The sequence below is a fragment of the Panthera onca genome, chromosome A1 (genome assembly GCF_046562875.1).
Source record: "Panthera onca isolate mPanOnc1 chromosome A1, mPanOnc1 haplotype 2, whole genome shotgun sequence".
In the NCBI taxonomy this organism is placed as follows: domain Eukaryota; kingdom Metazoa; phylum Chordata; class Mammalia; order Carnivora; family Felidae; genus Panthera; species Panthera onca.
In genome coordinates, this window is record NC_138339.1 from 116890576 (window position 1) to 116910401 (window position 19826).

The 19826-nt window shown below is 42.3% G+C and overlaps 1 protein-coding gene across 5 annotated transcripts in view; it reads left to right on the forward strand.

The window, feature by feature from the left end:
* Positions 1–19826, forward strand: part of PPP2R2B (protein phosphatase 2 regulatory subunit Bbeta) — a 465243-nt gene that overhangs the window by 24665 nt on the left and 420752 nt on the right. Inside the window, exon 1 of one of the 5 annotated variants that reach the window (XM_060635807.3) lies at positions 10772–11178. The exons of 2 other annotated variants lie outside the window; for them this stretch is intronic. In XM_060635807.3, the coding sequence (XP_060491790.1) occupies positions 11105–11178 (74 nt within the window). In that variant the 5' untranslated portion in view covers positions 10772–11104. Of the gene's footprint in view, positions 1–10771; positions 11179–19826 lie in introns of those variants that run through there. 2 more of the 5 variants (XM_060635812.3, XM_078449890.2) reach the window with 2 other exon arrangements.

A 19826-nucleotide genomic window follows, 5' to 3' on the forward strand; every position in this document is an offset into this window, starting at 1 on the left:
TTTTGTGCCCACACTCTGCGGCCTTATGTACGATTAATGCGGCCACTGGCCTAGCCCTGGTCTCTGAGGCTGTACTGCTGTAAAGCAGTGACTCTCTCTGTGTCAGTATGTGGGGGACAGTTTTCCCCCTGCAGGGGATGTTCAGCAACACCTGGAGATGGTTTTGATTGTCACAACTGAGGTCGGGAGGTGCTAGTGGCATGTCGTGGATAGAGCCCAAGGATGCTGCTAAACACCTTCGATGCACAGGGCAGCTCCCCAACCCTCCCCCACCCCTGCTCCACCCTCAGCAAATTATCCAGACCGAAATGTCAATAACGCTGACGTTGAGAAACCCAGCTGTAAAGCCATACTCATAGACTGAAACAGAGAGGAACAGAAGTGTGTAATTCTCTCTAGATGCAGGAGCCTGGTGAGTGCATAGCCTCTTACAGGGCATAAAGTTTGAATTAAAAACTAAAATACTCTGCAGGCTAAAGAGACCTATTGCGTAGGCTTTGTGTATCTTGTGGCGCTCCCGGAGAGTGTCTCTGCTGAAGGAGCAAGTCTTTATCCATACCCCTAGAGCAAAAGGTGGACCATGTTCTCCCCTGTTGCCTCCTGAAAGGTTTACTATTATGGCTTCTCAGAATCAAGGGAAAACTTGTGTTAAAAATGTTTTCTGCAGAAGGCATTAAACCTGACCACTCAACCCCTTCTCTTCTATTTCTAAAGGGTGTCCTAAGGGTCAGAAAACTAAGATCTTGCCACCTAGATTCGTTGTGCTGGGTTGTCTTAAAACCCTCTGATGTTCTCATCTGCCCAGAAGGAATCATGCTGCCTGATGCTGGGGATGAAGACCAAAACAGACATCATAGCTGCAGAAATCCTTAAAAAGTACATTGTTAATATCCTGGCATATCGATTCCCTTTTGTATTGTTCAGTTTAATTAAAGCCCAGAGATGTGCAGGAGGGGAGCAGACAAGGCAGTTCCTTCTGAGGAATTGGAAACACATTCTGGTTTGGCGTTGGAATGGTTTCTTCTCTGAGGCATTCTATAGACTGAATAATTGGCAGTTCTTTATCCAGCTTGGATAAGGGAGGTTGAAGCCTGCCATTTCCAGATGAGAGCTAATTAGGGCATAAAGCCAAACGCTAAAGTCGGAATCTGCTTTATATGTTTAAAATGTGTTATAATTACATTAATTCGGAGTATATAGAGTGAATTTGAGTTGTGAATAGCTATGTAGTTAAATTGAAGGAGATGTAATATTATTATTTTCATGTTCATAAAGTAGCATTAAAATCCATCTTTAAAGGTATTATGTAGACTGACTAATAAACAAGTACTCACTATTCCCCAAATAATTCTCGCCGTTCCCTACCATCAAACCATTGTTCTAATTTTTAATTCCTACCAGAATGTTCTTCTCACTCACATCTCCATAGATTCAGATTCTCCCTGTGCTTCAGAGCATATCTCAGATATTACCACCTCCAGGAAGTCTTCATGGAATCCAACCCAATGTCCCAATTAGGTGTGAGATTTTCCTGTTCTGCACTTTATCTGTTACTCTCTTATGGCCCTTCTGTAGTTTGTAATATAGTCATCCCTTTCACTGATTTCTTTCCTGCCCACTCTACCTTTACACTCTGTGCCTTCCCTGCTCCTCCACTCCCATGGTCCTTGGCACTGTGTGTTAGAAAAAGTAACCTTTCAATGCATATTGAATCTCTGGAGGCATTGATGGGTAGGTGTGTGGATTTGGTTATAGTTTCCCCTCATGATTGTGCTAGTCATTAGCAAACCCTTTCTTTCAAATGGGGCACAAGTAACCTTGACCAGCCCTGATCAAATGCCCACAAATTCCACACAAGTAAACACAGAAGTTGAGTGTCATTCTAGGTGATCTGTCCTACATCAGACACCAGGGAAGACAATGTCAAGGTCACGTAGCCCAGGAAACAGCATAGTGTCCACACAGAGCGGGGGTAGGAGTGGGGAGTCCGCACTGGAATCTTAGCTCCTCCACTTGCTCACGCTTGGCAAGTTATTTGACATCTCTGTGCCAATTTCCTCATGTATAAACAAATAAAATAATAACATTTACTTTATTATACGTTTTTCAGGAGAGTTAAGTGAGATCTCCTGGGCATAGTGGTTAGCACAGTGACTGGGCCTACTAAGAACTCACATTTGATGGCCACTGTTATTACTGTTGTTATCATTATGAAAATCAAGTCCAGCGCGCCTGGGTGGCTCAGTCAGTTAAGCATCTGACTCTTGGTTTTGGCTCAGGTCATGATCCCAGGGAAGTGGGAGTGAGTCCCGTGTCAGGCTCTCTGCTGTGTGGAGCTTGCTTAAGATTCTCTCTCTCCCTCGCTCTATGCTCCTCCCCGCCCAACTCTAAAATGAAAAAGAAAAAAAAAGAAAATCAAGTCATATTCATATGAGATAGAATGAAAAAATATTGCCTACTCCTCTGACATCTCTTTATAAATGAGGTGAAACTGTCTACTTTGTGTGAAGTACTATCAGTATATAAAATTTGGTGGTAAATGTGCTTGGCTTTATTATGCTTTTCGCTTTATAGTCTTTTCATTGAGAGCCAAAATCTTCGGTTGTAACCAGCGAGGTTCTATTTTTCCCTTTGCATCTGCTTTAAATCGAGCCTGTCCTCCAACTTCAAAATCCTCTTTACTCTCATCCATAGCTGCCCACCTCCCACTTGGCTTTAGTCACTTGCTGGCTGAGCAGTCAGCCCAGACTCCCCATCAACCGTGTGAATCAAGTCTCAGCTGGCCTCTCAGGAGGTCCGGGGGATGTAACAGTGAGCAACACAGCACAAGCTGTGTCCCCGCTGAACTCAGAGGAAAGCTGTGGAAGAAACATTAAATAAACTGTTATTTTAAAAGAATTAAATCATTAATTAATTAAGGTAGAAGACAAAACTGCTCTGAAAGAAAATGTACAGGTTGCAGCCAGGTTGGGTTAGAGAACCAAAACCGTTTCTTGGCCAGCAAGTTGTCTTTCAGGCCTCAGCTGAAATGTTACCTCCCCAGAGAGGCCCTCCCTGACCGTCTAAGCCAAGCAGTCTCTGCCACAACCCCCATTTTATTTTCTTCATTCTACTTTTTAAAAAATTGAGGTATAATTAACATATAGCATTAGATTAGTTTCAGGTGCACAGTATGATGATTCAGTATTTGTATATGTTGTGAAATGATCACCACAATAAATCTAGTTAATACTCATCACCATACATAGTTACAATATTTTTTCTTTTCATGAGAATGTTTAAGAGCTACTCTCTTAGCAACTTTCAAATATGAAATACAGTATTTTTAACTGTAGTCACTCTACTGAACATTGTATCCCCATGACTTATAGCTGCAAGTTTGTACATTTTTAAAGAAAAAAATTAATGCTTATTTATTTTTGAAGGAGAGGGAAAGATAGAGCATGAGCAAGGGAGGGGCAGAGAGAGAGGAAGACACAGAATGCAAAGCAGGCTCTAGGCTCTGAGCTGTCAGCACAGATCCCGATAAAGGGCTTGAACTCACAGTCGTGAGATCATGACCTGAGCCAAAGTCAGATGCGTAACTGACTGAGCCACCCAGGTGCCCCAAGTTTGTACATTTTGACCCCCTCTACCCATGTTGCCCACCCCTCACCCACCTCACTCCGGCAACCGCCAGTCTTTGTCTGTATCTGAGCTGGGGAAGGGGTTGTTTGCTTTGTTTTGTTTTGTTTTGTTTTGTTTTAGTTTCCACATATAAGTAAGATCACATGGTATTTTTCTTTGTCTTATCTCCCTTAGCATTATATCCTTAAGATCCATCCATATTGTTGCAAATGTCAAGATTTCCTTCTTTTTTATGGCTGAATAATATTACATGGTATATATACACACCATATTTTGTTTATCCATTCATCCATCAACAGACACTTAAATTGTTTCCATATCCTGGCTTCTATAAATAATGCTGCAATGAATACAGAGGTGCAGATGTCTTTTTGAGTTAGTGTTTTTGTTTTCTTTGGATAAATTGCCAGATCATTACTCTCCTCACATTCTGAAATAACTTTGTTGATATAATGTTTACCTGTTTATTGTCTATCTCCTCCTTCTAGAATATAAACTCAGTGAGCTTAACCTCAGTGTATTATTTACAGATGTATTTCCAACACCTAGAAGCATGCTTAGTGTTTAATAACTGCTAAAAATATTATATTTTATGAATAGACGAAGGAACTAACCAAAAAGAGGTTCCTTTTCCTTCCTGATCAGAATGTACCAAGTTGTGAATTTCACTCACCACCAGCTGCAGAGTGTGTGTGTGTGTGTGTGGCGGGGGGGAGGGCGGTGAAAAGTATGTCAGAATTCTGCGCGTTTAGTTCAACTCAATTCAATTCAGCACAAACCTACTGAATTCCTGTTATGCACCAGGCAGTGAACCTCATACTCAAGAATCAGAGAAAAGTCAGAATTCTACCCTTCTGCTACTTGGAGTCTGGCAAAGGAATTAGATACTTAACAGCAGTTATCAAACTAATAGAACAGTACTTCATACCACACAGAATTTTGAACATTGTGACAAATTATGCCATTGAATCTTCACCACAACCCTGTACATGAGGAGTGATAATTATCCCTGAATAAACAGGAGGGTATCTTATCTATCTTGCTCACTCTTGCTTCTTTAGTACCTAGTACACTGCCTGACTTAAGTAGATGCTCAATAAATATGTTCAGTAATGAATGAGTGCTTTGAAAGGAGAGGATGCTATTTGAGAGTCAGTAGCAGGAGGATTTGACCCAGTCTGAGGCATTTAGAAACCTCTCCCTGAAGATGTGACATTTTATTTAAGACTTGAAGAATGGATAGGAATTTGATTTGCTCTGACTTGAAAGTGAAAACCTGGGCAGGCTCATCTGGACTGATCTTAAGTAAGCTAATTTTTGTTTTCTTGGGATTTACTTTCCTTCTTAGCAAAAAGGAAAAACTGTAATGATGAAACTTTCCCCAAAGGAGGGTGTAAGGACATGTTAAAAGAAATGATCAGGGTGACTTTCCCTGAAGGGCTGGGCTTCAGTGAGGGTAGGCAACAGGCAGGGCACCGCGGGCTGTTGGGAGGTCCCAAGGCAAAGGCTCCAGCTGGGACTTTGCAGGACAAAAGCAATTGCTACTGGTCTCCCAGGAGGCCCGTCCAAAGGAAAGCTTGGAGCAGCCTGGTCCATAGTGTAGCACTCCAGAATCTCCCAATTAATTGCCTTTTCCCCCCCTGCCATTTGATGTTAGAACCTGGTGTTCGGAAATCATCTGGGGGAATTTCTCATCTCTAGGCTCTGTCCTGCAAGACGCCAGCACCCTTCTCACATGGCACCTAAAATGGGTCACCTTTATCTTTCTCTCCTCCTGGGCTCCTGGTTTCTCTGTGCTCTTGGGCCCTCCCTCCAAACACCTCTGCCAAAGCCTTTGAGCCTCCCCTCTCCTTAGAAAGACCCTTCCTCTCTTGGTAGCCCTGCTCTTATCTATGATGACATTTGTTATATCAGAGTTTAATTCCACTTATGGGGTTCATGACTACTAACCGTTCATTTGCTGTGCCTCCCAGTAAGATAACTGCCTTCTAACTGGAGCTTTTTGTAAATAATGCCTAATGCCAAATCCTGGATGTCTAGCATTGACTTTTGGGGCTCTTTAATCCCAAAGAATCTTTTCCAACCCCTTCTTCCCATCATAACCCCTATTAGCTGCATTATAATAGTTTATTAGTCCTTTTTCTTTTTTTTTTTTCCTGGAAAATGCACTCCTTTAGAGCAGGAGTCACTAAATCACCACATCACTCACTAATGCCTAATAAAACATCTGGGTGCCAACAAAATGTTGGACCAAAGCAGTGAGGCAGATGATCTGGGAGAAGAGTATCTGGAAAACTTTCTGTAACCCTGACCTGTCAAGCTAGAACATGAAATGAAATACCTCACACCAGAGGTTCTCACACTTGAAAGTAAGAGTCACTTGGCATGTTGAATACGCACATTCCTAATCTGTCCTCAGAGAGTCTGAATCAATAGGCTTGATGGCTCTGAAATCTGCAAGGTCACCAAGTGATGTTGGTACAAAAACACTAGATCTCCTTGGGGGCTGTTTGTCTTTGGACACGTTATTATATCCTCTCAGCTTGTTTTCCCTTCTGTAAAATGGGATTCTTCATAGAATCAAAGAGAAAAAAGATACAAAAGTACACCAAAACACTTCACATGGTGCAGTGCAGATCACCGTGTAAATAATCATCTGATCGAGGATATTTTGTATTCTTTCTTTCTGCGCCTTGCCCATTCTACGTATAGGTAGGTGGGGTGCCCTAGGCTGCCACGAAATCAGTAATTTTTAATTGGGATTGGAAAAGATGCTTTCAATTGAGGTCAAGGGGTACTGGCTGGTTTGGAGTGCCACTTTGGAACTTAGGTGCCAGCTTCACTGATCTTTTTGTATCTAATGAAGGAGACAGGTGTTTTGTTTGTTTGTTTGGTTGGTTTTTTGCTTAGTTCTTTGGAGATAATTATGGGTAGCATAATCAGTGAATATGTTTTCACCCAGGAAGTATTTGCTAAGTGCCTCCTATTGATTCAGAAGGTATATACTAAATGCCTACTGTTTATCTATGGCCAAATTATGCCAAGTCGAAGCATATCTTTTCATGAATTCCATAATATCTTTGCCTGAATGGCATATTCCACCTTATAATGGGCTCAAATTCATTTGTGCTATGAAGGACCTCCAAAAAAAAGTATCAAACATCTTTCAAAAGTTTTTTCCCATATATATGGATTTATCCATCCATCTGTCCATCCGTCCGTCCATCCGTTTACTTTTCCAACTAATAGTTATTGAGTACCTATTTCGTGCCAGGCACTCAGAGTACAAAGATGAATTAGACATTGATATTTCCCTTAGGAAGTTTACAATTGCATCGTGTAGACAAAATAGGTAAGTAAATGCAATAAGATACTGATTCAGGGATGATATTACTGTTAAAGATATAGCAGTTAAACTAACAAAGCACTTACATTTTGCTAGGCACTGTGTTAACCCCTTCATATCAACCATCCTATTTTGCCCTCATAATATTGTGTGGCATTCTGTTATTATCCTTACTAGCTATGTAAGGAGGCTTAGAGATATGACGTCAGTTGTCCTACATCATACAGTAAGTCAGTATCAAAGTCATGCTTAAGCTTTGGCCATCTAATTGTGGCACGACCCTCCTCACCACGCTTGTTCTGTCCCTGCTCTCAGGTTGGTGTCTGGCCAGACAAACTCAGAGAAGGTGCACAGTGACAGTATGAGTAATATCAGTACTAACAATTTGTCAAGGGGTTATGGTGTGCTAGGTGCTTCATATGCTTACTGTCTCACTCTGTCTCACTTCATCTGAGAATACACGAGTTAAACTTGTTACTGTTTTGTAGATGCAGAAAACTAAGGCCCACAGGTGTTAGAGTTTGTTTAAATCTACCCAACCGGTAAATGCACATGGATTCAAATTTGGGTCTGACTGATCCCAAAGCCCACACTCCTTCCACTCTAATGATCAGAGGTCAGATGTGCAGTATTTGTGTCAGGAAGACATTTCCGGATATGCTCTTGGGTTCTGAGATTCAGATGATCCATACAATCAGTGGAGACCATTCGGGCATTGCTTAAATAGCACCTTACTTGGGATGGCCCAAGCTTGCCAGGTATCTGGTCTAAGGAAGTGATGGGTTATAGGGCTATTGTAGGGCTAAATGTCCGGTCTCTGCCACTAGTTGTCATCATGTCACAATGGTTCAAAAGTCAGAAAACGTTTTGGTGGAAGAGTGTATTTACATACCATGGCCTAGACTGAGACTATAATTACTTTACGGCTCAAAGTCTTTGCTTTCCTAGGCAGACCAATACATTTCTCCAATGTTAAGTATATTTTTAAAGAAGAGAAGCAATATAGGGTTAAATTAAAATTATTCTACCAGATTTCAGAGCACACTTTTTTTTTAATTGAAGTAAATTGGCATGCAACATTGTATGAGTTTCAGGTGTACAACATATTGATTCAACAATTTTACACATTATTTTGAGCTCACCTTAAGTGTAGTCACCATCTGTTATCACGTAATGTTATTACAATATTATTGACTATATGCCCTCTGCTGTACTTTTTATCTCTGTGACTTACTTATTTTATAACTAGAAGTTTGTGCCTCTTAATCCTCCATATCTATTTCCGGCATCTCCCCACTTACTTCCTTTCTGGCAACCACCAATTTGTTCTCTGTATTTAAGACTGTTATTTTGTTTGTTTTTTTGTTCACTTGTTTTTTTTCAGATTCAACATAGAAGTGAAATCCTATGGTATTTGTTTTTGTCTGGCTTATTTCACTGAGCATAATACCCTGTAGGTCCATCCATGTTGTCACAAACGGCAAGATCTCATTCTTTTCTGTGGCCGAGTAATATCCCATTGTATATACACATGTATATCTCCTACATCTTCTTTATCCATCCATCTTTTGATGGGCACTTGGGTTGCTTCCCTGTGTTGGTAATTGCAAATAGTGCTTCAATAAACATAGGAGTCTACATGGCAATGAGAAAGTATGAAATATAGCAACCCTTTTGTAGCTATACTTTTGTAGCAACATGAATGGAACTGGAGAGTGTTATGCTAAGTGAAATAAGTCATACAGAGAAGGCCAGATTCCATATGTTTTCACTCCTATGTGGATCCTGAGAAACTTAACAGAAGACCATGGGGGCGGGGAAGAAAAAAAATGGTTAGAGAGGGAGGGAGTCAAAACACAAGAGACTTTTAAAAACTGAGAACAAACTGAGGGTTTATGGGGGGTTGGGAGGGAGCAGTGGGTGGGTGATGGGTATTGAGGAGGGCACCTTTTGGGATGAGCACTGGGTGTTGTATGGAAACCAATTTGACAATAAATTTCATAATAAAAATAAAATAAAATAAAATAAAATAAAATAAAATAAAATAAAATAAAATAAAATAAACAGAGGGGTACGTATATTATTTTGAATTACTGTTTTTGTTTTTTTTAGGTAAATGCCAAGTTGTGAAATAACTGAATCATGTGGTATTTGTGTTTTTAACTTTTGAGGAACCTCCCTACTGTTTCCCACAATGATCGCACCTGTTTACATTCCCATCAACAGTACACGAGGGTTCCTTTTTCTTCACATCTCTCAGATGCTTGTCGTTTCTTGTCCTTTTGATACCAGCTATTGGGACAGGGGTGAGGTGGTATCTCGCTGTCATTTTGATTTGCATTTCTCTGATGATTGGTGGTGCTGAGCATCTTTCATGTGTCTCTGGGCCATCTGTATGGGTTTATTTCTGGGCTCTCTATCTGTTCCATTGATCTCTAGGTCTGTGTTTGTGCTGCTACCATACTGTTTTGATGATCATGGCTTTGTCGTATATCTTGAAATCTGGAATTGTGATACCTCAAGTTTTGTTCTTTCTCAAGATTGCTTTGGCTATTTGAGGTCATTTGTGGCTCCCTACAAAATTTAGGATTATTTGTTATAGTTCTGTGTCAAATGCTATTGGTATTTTGATAAGGATTGCGTTGAATATGTAGATGGCTTTTTTGTAAGTATGGACGTTTTAACAGTATTAATTCTTACGATCTGTGAGCACACCAGGTCTTTTCATTTGTTTGTGTTGTCTTCAATTTCTTTTATCAACACCTTCTAATTTCCAAAGTACAGGTCTGTCATCTCCTTGGTTAAATTTATCCCTAGGTGTTTTATTCTTTTTAGTGCATTCTTTTTAGTGGAACAAGGCATTGTATATTTTTACATTTTATACTAAGTTTTATTTTTAAACTTTATGTTAAATCTTATTTTTAAAAATCCCACTCAGAGGAATATTGGTTTTCTTTTATAGACCATTAAAATCATTTCCTCATGCCTCTAAATGCAGCACAAAGGACATTCACCTTTTCTGTGTCGTATACAATAGTGTCTTTCACAGAACTTGTAAATCCCAAACTGACATCTTGTGCTTGCCTTCCAGTGATAAGGTTTCCAAAGTCATTATTATTTCATGGGTCAAAACCAAACCACATCCCCAATCCAAATTACTTTATTTGGTGGTTATCCCTGTCTTTCGATACCGCCATCCTCTCTCTTTCTCATGTGAAATCTGAGTGAGTGTTTTGGTAAAGTTGTATAATTCTTAGATCAACTTAATTTTTCCAGCCAGCAGGGTATACCAGTTGGGAAAGAGTCTGTTTCCTTGGGCTTAGCCTCTGTTCTTGTGTTGTGGCTTTAAATTTGTACGGCAAATAACTCGAAACCAGGTTCCTACCTCGGTGTGAGGGCTGGCAGGGAAGAAGGGGCTGTAATGGAGCACAGAATCTGTCTGTGTTAGCCCTCTGTCACCAACTACTCACCCCAGCTTTTGGCTTCACCTAAATGATAAATGGTCCTATTGTTTGGGCTTTCTTACTAAGAAAACATAGAACTAAATCTAGATGAAGCAAGGACAGAGACCCATTTCATTGCACTGTACTTTAATATTCCTGAGACCCATGGCATTACGGGTGGCTCTTTTAACAGCCATCTCTCTCCAGGGCAGAACACTGTGCAGTCTTTGTTTCATCTGATCTTCCAGCTAAATAAGAGATGGTCACTTATCCTCAGTGCTCCCCTATCCTGCTGGATTTCTATTGCTAGAGGAGAAACTGACCACACGGGAAAAGGTAGAGGTTTCAGGCAGGGCATTTCAGCGTGTGTTTACAGGCAGGACTGACTTACTCAGCAAATCCTGCTCGGAGAAGCTGCAGCCAATGAAGAGGCTATATCCCGGCTTGCTTGGGGGCTTCTGAGTTTGAGCTGCACGCAGAAATGTAAGGCAGTGCTTCCTGGTGCTGATGGCAAAATGGGACCCATCTCCAGTTATTCCTCGGGCTTCCCAGCTCTGCACATCCAGGAGAGAACCTACATAAACATATTGGGGATGTAGCCAGCTTGAAAGGCCGAGAGAATCCTTATGGATTCAGGAGACTGTTTTTTTATTTAGATTTTTATTTTTTATTTTTTTTGGAAGATGAAATGCTTCTCTCGTTACCTGCCTTACATCTTCAGACCTCCGAATACCATCCTCTCTTCCAGCTGCCACACGGAAGGTACAGACCAGAGAGGGAGACTGTCTGGGTGGGTGGGAAAAAGTGGGCTGGTGTATGACTTCCCACAGGCTCTGACGGATCCTGCTTTCGGTAGCTACTAGCTGACTGCCGTTCCTGGCAAAAGCTTGTGTCTAACAGACTTAGATCTGCTTCTAAAATCAGTCTGTCTTCTCTAAGGAAAGGGAAGTATTTTCTGAAGAGCAGGATAACGTTGCAAAGGTGATCTCAAAGCTGATAGAGCTGAGTCAAAAAAAAAATCAGAAATATTTTGCCAGTTTCCCTTATTCTCCTTCACAAGCAAACAAGTAATGAGAACTCCTGTTAAGGAAGAAGATTTTCAGTAAGTGCTGCCACATACATTTATCCAAGCTCTCTGTTTTGTCATTGTCTGTTTAATAACTTGGTGCATGCCCAAGAAAGCAATTAGCAAAATAGAATTAGCTTACACATGACTGTGGAGTGTCGGTTGTTGGATTGGTTTGCCCGGAGTCTGGACTTGGGTTGCAGAGCCGGAAGACACAGCTGACTTTCAGCGCTTCTGGAAATGTGGTTTGTGGGGGGTCCTAAGTTGATGCCTTCTGGCGAGGGTGAGCTGAGCCTTGTACAAACAGTCCCAGTTCCCGGTCCTTTGGGGACCTCCTCTGCTACCTTCTGACCTCGAGTGCTATGCGTCCGTGTTTGTATGCACTTTCTGTGTGCACGTGTGTGTGCCTTGTCAACGTGCTGGCAATTCACCTTCATCAAAGCACTGCAGGTATCAACATTTCTGGAGCCAGTAGCTGGCTGTGCATATTCTATGTGTGATTTGTCTGTTTCTTTTGATCTGCTACATCCTCGAAAAAGAGCAGTTTCAAGCAAAGCAGCTGGCTGGCTGCTTTTCAGGCTGAGGGTTGTCCTACAAGCAGTACTGACTGAAGAGGGCTGGGGGTGGGGAGGGGCTCCCACCACAGCTCAGTCCAGCCACACTCTACAGAAAGGAGCTGATGACCAGCCTGTTCGGAAAACCCACCTTTGTTTCTCATCCTTGGAGTAGGAACCTGGGATTGGGGGTGGTGTATATAAAACAAGAAAAGTATTTATTATACTGCAAAGTGATTTTCAGTCAATACCCCCAGGAAAAGCAAGTAGGAGTTCGAGATCACCCTTGAATTGAGTCCAAGGATGGTATTTTTCACAGACCTTGATATCTTATGGATGTTCTTTTCAATTAGATAGTTCCCTTAAAAACGTTATTGGTGGCTAAAGGAGATGACCCATTGAGAAATCTTGCCCGTCACATAGAGGATCTTACTAAGTCTCTGAGGTGGGTGGCATAGATAGAAATCTTCAGGGACATTTTCCATGTATGAAAGACCCAAACTCACACAGGAAGCTGCCTAGATGACTGTTCTATTTCTGATTGGTCCCCCGTCCTCTCCTCCTAGCTTAGACTCAGAGAACCCAAACACTTGGTCTCTTCAGTTGCTGTTCTGTGTCTTAATCAAACTAAGATCCTACCTCACACAGACAAACCACCACCACCAAGAACTTTCTTGAACTGTTTTTTAACTAAGTCTGTTTTATTCCATCAAATGGAAATCACATTTTATTCCTATCAAAACAATCTCTAACTTACTAACTACCACCAGATTTAGGGGGTGGGGAGTAAGGAGACTTGTCTTTCAATCTGTTGTAAAGCTAATAGACAATGGGTAGGGAGGATAGCTTGTGGCAGACATTAAGGTGGTGAGTGAGGTCCTGGAGCTGGGTGGGGAAGGCATGAGTTAAATACCAAGCAAGCAGGGCCAAGTCGCTTAATTGCTCTGTGCTCAATTTTACCTATTAAGTGGGAATAAAAGGACTTATTCCCAGGATACTGAGAATTAAATGTGATCATTCAAGGCCTTTAGGAGGCTTGGTACATGGTAGGTGCTGTCCGTTTTGAAGTCCCGTGTACTTTCTCAGACAGTCAAGTTTTCTTTTTTTATTACAGTGTCTCCCTTAGGTAGTGAACAGTTTCCTCAAACACAAAACAGTGTCGCTCGGAACTAGTTACACTTAGAGTTTGTCCAAGGAGAAAAATATGTGAGAACGAGTCTGTGTTTTTATATTGTTAGCAATTATGTCACTCTGTAGTTTCTTCTAGAAAAGTTATGGCTGCAAACTTCATATTTTATTTAATTGAAGAGACAGAGAATGAATAATTGGTGTATATCCTTGTGAAAATCAAATAAATACAAATACCCAAACAATTCCCTTAAGAGTAATTCGAGAACAACTTTAAAAGCTTCAATAATCACTGGGTTTCTTGGAGGGTGGAGCCACCCTACTTAAAAGACAGGTGTTCCTTCCAGTTTGTCTTGACATTGTTTTCTCAACACAGAAAGATCATGGGCTTTGAATTTTAGCTCTGCCCCTTGCCAATTGGGTGATGTTGGGTAGTCATTTAACCTCTCTGAGCCTCAGTTTCCTCATTTGTAAAACATGGATGATCATACGTTATAGGATGGCTGCAAAGAAATACATTCAGAATGCTGTGCACAGGGTGATAATCATAGTAGTAGCGATAATAATAGTTATTATTATTATTGTTATTGGCCTTCATCTGTATTGCACCTACTGTGTCCCAGACACCATCTTAACATGATGTAGTAACACATTCACACATATGTGGTCCACAAATAATAGTCCTTTTTCTTTCCTTCTCTCACTTTCAACCCTCAAGCCTGTTCCTTCATCCATCAGGTCAAGATGTTGTTCTTCCTGTTACAGTCAAAATACTTTTTAAAAAATACGATCATAGTCCCTCCCTCAACCTCCCTCAACAACATGCTTGCCTTAAAAACCTCTCAGTGGTTTCCTATGGCCCAGGGGCCCTGCCTGTTCTGACCCCTGCCTGACTTCCCTGCCAGACCTGAAGTACATTCCATCTTGCCTCGTCTCCAGCCACACAGGCCTTTCTTGGTTCTTCAGGAATCTTGCTCTGGCTACAGACGTCTCTTTCTCCCCTCAGTCCCTTTCCTTATTAATCCTGGCCTTGGACTCTCAGCTCAAGTGGAGAAGCCATCCCTGCCCTGAGGTCCTCCTAGTCCTAGCTCCTAGAGAACCGGGGTGTTTCAAAACACCTGTCATAGTTTGTCATCCTGAATGGCCTGCATAACTGCTTTGGGAATATCTGTCTCCCGGATAGACTGAGGGTGTCATGGGAGCAGGACCCACATGTAGTTTTGCTCTCGGCTGTACCCCCAGCACTAGAACAATACCGAGTACTTAGTGGGCTCTTAACAAATTTTTATTGAATATGCCAAATACCAAGGCTATTATAGAATCACGTTTTTAAAACACAGGTGAAACACATTCTCCAAAGCATTAATGGCTACAGGAATGCAAGCTGTTTTAACCATTGCTGGTTGGGGAGCTTTTTGTGGACATTCTTGCGGGCATTGGTTTTATGATCATGCTCTACTTTAACTTGAAATCAGAGGATAAGAATGGGGAAAAGGTCAACTAAATAATGCTGATGCACGAACAGGGTTTGGAGAGGACAACTGAATTGTCTTCCCTTCTCTGTGGACCTCATTAAAAGGGCACATAACTCCCTCCCCCCACGGTGAGGAAGGATTCATCCAGCAAAATGATTCTAGGATTAGAGGAACAGAATCTCAATCACAAGCAGAATGAAACCATTCTGGACAGGACAGAGGGGAAGGGAAGACCCACAGGAATAAGAAAGCCAGTGAAGTATGAGGAACCTTGCCTGATATTTTCCAATGGACCTAATGTGGCACCCAACTTGGGAGGGCCTTTTCTGGGCCGGTGAACACATGAGTAAAGGCACTTCCTTTTCCTGAAGGGACAAGGGTCATGTGCCTTGCCTCGTGCCACTTCCTTTCCCTGAGTTGTCTCTGTCACGTTTTCATGCTGCAAGTCCTTGCTCATCTCTTAAAAGGTAGCTCAAGTCAGGGCTTCCCAGGACGACTTCCTTGACAACTCCAAAGATGGACTTGTTATTATGAGTCACAAGAAGCACAAGAGTTGTGGATAGAAGAGATGAGGAGAAGGAGAGTAGCACTGCAAGAATCAGTGGCTGTGTGCTCAGGGCTATGCCTGTATGATCTCATTTACTGCTCTCACATTCTCGTACCAAATGCTCTTATCTCTATGCTATAGGTGAGGAAATGGACACATGCCTGCTGTGTCCAGAGCCACAGTTAGTAAAGTCAGAGCTAAGACTCAAGTCCAAGCTGTCTGAATCAGAACTCAGTGCTCTTCACTCATGCATTACACATTTCCTTCTGAACACAGCCTGCAGATTACGTTGAAACAGTCTATTTACGTGCCTGTCTCCTGGTGGCTGAGAGCAGCTTGGGGACAGGAATTCTGTCCTGTTTGGCTTTAGTCTTTGCATCTTGGTTAGCATGGAGCTTGACTCTGAGTAGGTGATAAAGAAGCTCTTCTTAAATAAAAAACTGAATGGGAGAGTGACAAATTTGTCTATGCAGCCATAGTTCTCCTTCATAAGGAGGAAACAGGAAGCAGAATACCTTCCAGTGACACCCAAAAACAGGCTTGCTGGAAGTCTACATGCACATACAGAGGGGGGGAAGTACACGTTTTCCTGTTTATCATGTTGTAAATAATCATAAAATAATAACAAAAAACATACAGTGCTCATTACTTGCTGGGTAGAATTCTGACACGTACATGCACGTGGATGTAGGAACAGGTATATGTCTTCCTCACCACAATCCTATGAGGTAAGTATTGTTATTATCCTCATTTTAGAAATAAGGAGACTAAGACACAGAGCAGTCAGGTAACCTGTCTAAGGTCACACAGCTGTTAAGTGCAAGGGTGAGGATGAGAACCCGTGCGGTCTGGTTGCAGAGTACATGCTAAGAAAGGATCCATTCCTCTGTTCCGTGCCTTTTTACGCATTTATGGAATTCTTATTTTTCTTATTTTTGGAAATCTCTTCTTAGCCCCTTCCATATATGTAGAACCAACCCACTCTTCAGGCCTACATCAAAGGCACTTCCCACCCACACCTTTCTCTGACTGTTCATCTTCTCACCTACATTTAAAGCCTTTCCCAAATGTGCATCATGATTCTCTGTAACATGGAAATAATATTATGCCACCTGACCAGGATATTGTAAGGCTTAAGTGAGACAAAATCTGATATCACTTTAGACTAAAAAAAGGTGGGTTTTTTTGTTTTGTTTTTTACGTTTTTTATATATAATACATGTCCCTGCTTTCATCCAAGGCCAGCCCTCTCCTTGGGAGCTGGATCCCATCCCTGACCCCAACCCAAGCCCTTCACTGATGCCCTTGGCCCCTCTCTGTGTGTCATCACCAAGTCTTTAAGTCTTTCCTCTAAACGGGATCATTGGTGTGCGATCGCCAGCATGCTGTCAGTCACCTGACTTTAAATACTCCTCTTGTGATCCTGTGTCCGCCTCCAGCTACTGCCATGTCCTACTCCTTTTCGCAGAAAATTGGTTTGAAAGAGTCATCCATACACAGTGGCCAAGTTGCTCTTGTGAGAGTCCTGTGGCCCCCTCACTGACCAGGGTCCTCTGCCCCACCTCTCAAGCTGCATTGGCACACACGGTCACTGTTTCTTTGGCCTCAAGGTCCACACTTTCTGTTTCCTTCTCCCACCATGGCTAGTCCTTCTCATCCTCCTAAATCGTAAACACGTGAGCCAAGGGTGCAGGCCTCTCCTTACGTGTGCTTGTTCCTAGGTGGCCTCAGCTAGCCCAGGGTGTTAGACCTCATCCCTCCAACCTGCATCCCCGCTCCAACCTCTCACCCCAACTGCAGACCTGCACATCCAACTACTTACCCAGCACTTCCTCTGGGATGCTCTACAGGTCTCAAAGCCCAGCTCTTCGTTCTCCTTGAGAAAAACCCATGTGTCCGGCTTCTTCTCCAGCTCAATGAACAAGGACTCCAGTCTCCTGGTTACTTTAGCCACAAACCTTGGAGTCATCCTTCATTTCTATCATTGTTTCATATCCCTCTTCTCATTCTACAGTGAATCCTCTGGGCCCAACCTCCTAAAAATATCCAGAATCCATTCATGTCTCGTCACATCCATTTCTCAAATGCTTCTTCACCAGACAGGCCTTTCCTGGCCTTCCTGTCTAAAATCTGTCTCTCTCTCTTTCTCTCTCCCTCTTCCCTCTCCCTCTCCCTCCCTCTTCCCTCTCCCTCCCTCTTCCCTCTCCCTCCCTCTTCCCTCTCCCTCCCTCTTCCCTCCCCCTCCCTCTTCCCTCTCCCTCTCCCTCTCTCCTTCCGTGTCTCTCTTTCTCTCTTCCTCTCCCCACCTCTCTGTCTCTTTCTCTCTCTCACACTCACATCTACACCCACACCCCCACTCCCCAGTTACCTTTGCCCTGCTTTATTTTTATCCACAGCACTTAGCTTTACTGGCCGTGTTTTACACCCATTTGCTTATTTCTTGCTCTCCTTTGTGCTCTGTAGACTGTAAGCTGCATGAGAGCAGAGGCTCACTTCTGTATCTCCAGCACATAGGACAGCTTCCAGCACCTTGCAGACATGTAATAGATACTTGTTGATTGAATGAATGTGTGTGTGAATGGATGCTTATGTGAACTCTTAGTAATAAAGTAGGAAGAATGGCCTCTGAAACCAGCTAAACCTGAGTTCTAATCTCACACTCATAATTACTTGCTGGGTGACATTCAGTTACTTGACTGGTATATTTCTTTCTCCAACAATAACATATCAGAGTACTGTTATGAAGGAGAAAAAAATTGTAATTTTGTAAAACATCTAGCATAATGCCTATCAATAGTCTGTGAGTGAGACTTTACACAGTCACATAAAGGCATTAATAGTTCATGCCAATTGAATTGTTTTTGCCTACCGACACAGCTAGCATTGGCAGTAGCCTTGTTATCTGCCAGACCCTGTGCTAAATACTGGATAGTCACTACCTCACATAAATCTCAGAAGGTCATGACGTAAGTACTGTTAACTGTCCTCATTTTACAGATGAGGTAGCAAGGCACAGAATGTTATAGTAACTTACCTGAAGCCACATGGCCATTATGTGGTAGATCAGAGTTTGCACCCAGACAGTTTGACTCTAGAGCCCAAGGTCTTATCTGCCTCATAATATACTGCATTTTGTAATACGAAGCATAAATACCATATTTTAAGCATTGTTCTCAGCACATGGGAACTTAAAAGATGTAAAGGACTCATCCTTATTTGAAGAAATCGCAGTATGGCAGGGGAGAGAAAGGCATACACGCACAACTCTAACAGTAGATTTTAACCCTGACTGTGCCTGAGGATCAGCTGTGGCAAATGAACAGGGATGTCTCCACCATGTCTACCTATTGAATCAGACTTCCTGGAAGGCAGCCCTGGGAATCCTAGTTTTCAGAGCTCCCCAGGTGAATCTTGAATAGTCAGAGCTGAGAACCTGAGTCTGTGATAAACGATGCTCAGGGTTAAGGAATATAGCCAAAGGGAAGAGCTCTGGGAGAAAGAGATTGATCCATTGTAGATCCCTTTGAAATGATAGAGTAAGATCTGCCGTTGAGAAGAGGTTGCTTTTGGTCAAGATGTCTGATGTCTGGCAGATAGGTGGCTGTCCTAGAAAGATTCAAGGTCAGTGTTATTTGCTTATGCTTTCAATGGACCTCTACTGAGCATTTGTCTGCTTCATGGTAGTTATGAATTTGCTTCAAGATTTTATTTTCAGGTACCAGCTAGAACATCTACCTAATATAGAGACAGTCATTCAGTTTCTTGCCCTTTACTTTTGTCATCTACATAAAGGGGAATAAAAATTATGCACGTATCATTGAACAGTTGCTTTTGTGAGTAAACATGATAATTCATGCAAAGTATATAGTGTGGTACACAGTGCATATTAAGAACTCAATAAGTCGGGGCGCCTGGGTGGCTCAGTCGGTTGGGCGGCCGACTTCAGCTCAGGTCACGATCTCGTGGTCCATGAGTTCGAGCCCCGCGTCGGGCTCTGGGCTGATGGCTCAGAGCCTGGAGCCTGCTTCCGATTCTGTGTTTCCCTCTCTCTCTGCCCCTCCCCCGTTCATGCTCTGTCTTTCTCTGTCTCAAAAATAAATAAAACATTAAAAAAAATTAAAAAAAAAAAGAACTCAATAAGAGCTGTTGTTATTATAAATATGATCCATATTAGTGGAGGTCTCAGAAAACACCCTTGTCCTGAGTACTTCGATGAAAGGTGGTGATGGAAAGAATCCTAGGCCAGTGGTCCAGAGACACCTACATTCTGGTCCTTTTGTGACATTGATGTCCCTTGATGAATTGTCTAATCCTGCTGTGCCTCGGAGTCAAGTGGGAATATAATAAAACCTGGCAGTGTTGATGTGAGATTAAGTGATAGAGCTTTGTGAAGTATGTCCCCCTCTTGAGGTTCCCACATTAAACCAGAAGCAGGGAGTTGTAACTGAGTTTTAGGAGTTCCTAATAAAATCCATAAAGAATTTAGCAGCTGATAAGAAATGTGGAGGGTAGGGGCACCCGGGTGGCTCAGTTGGTTAAGCATCCGACTTCGGCTCAGGCCATGATCCTCTGGCTGGTGAGTTCAAGCCCCGTGTTGGGCTCTGTGCTGACAGCTCAGAGCCTGGAGTCTGCTGTGGATT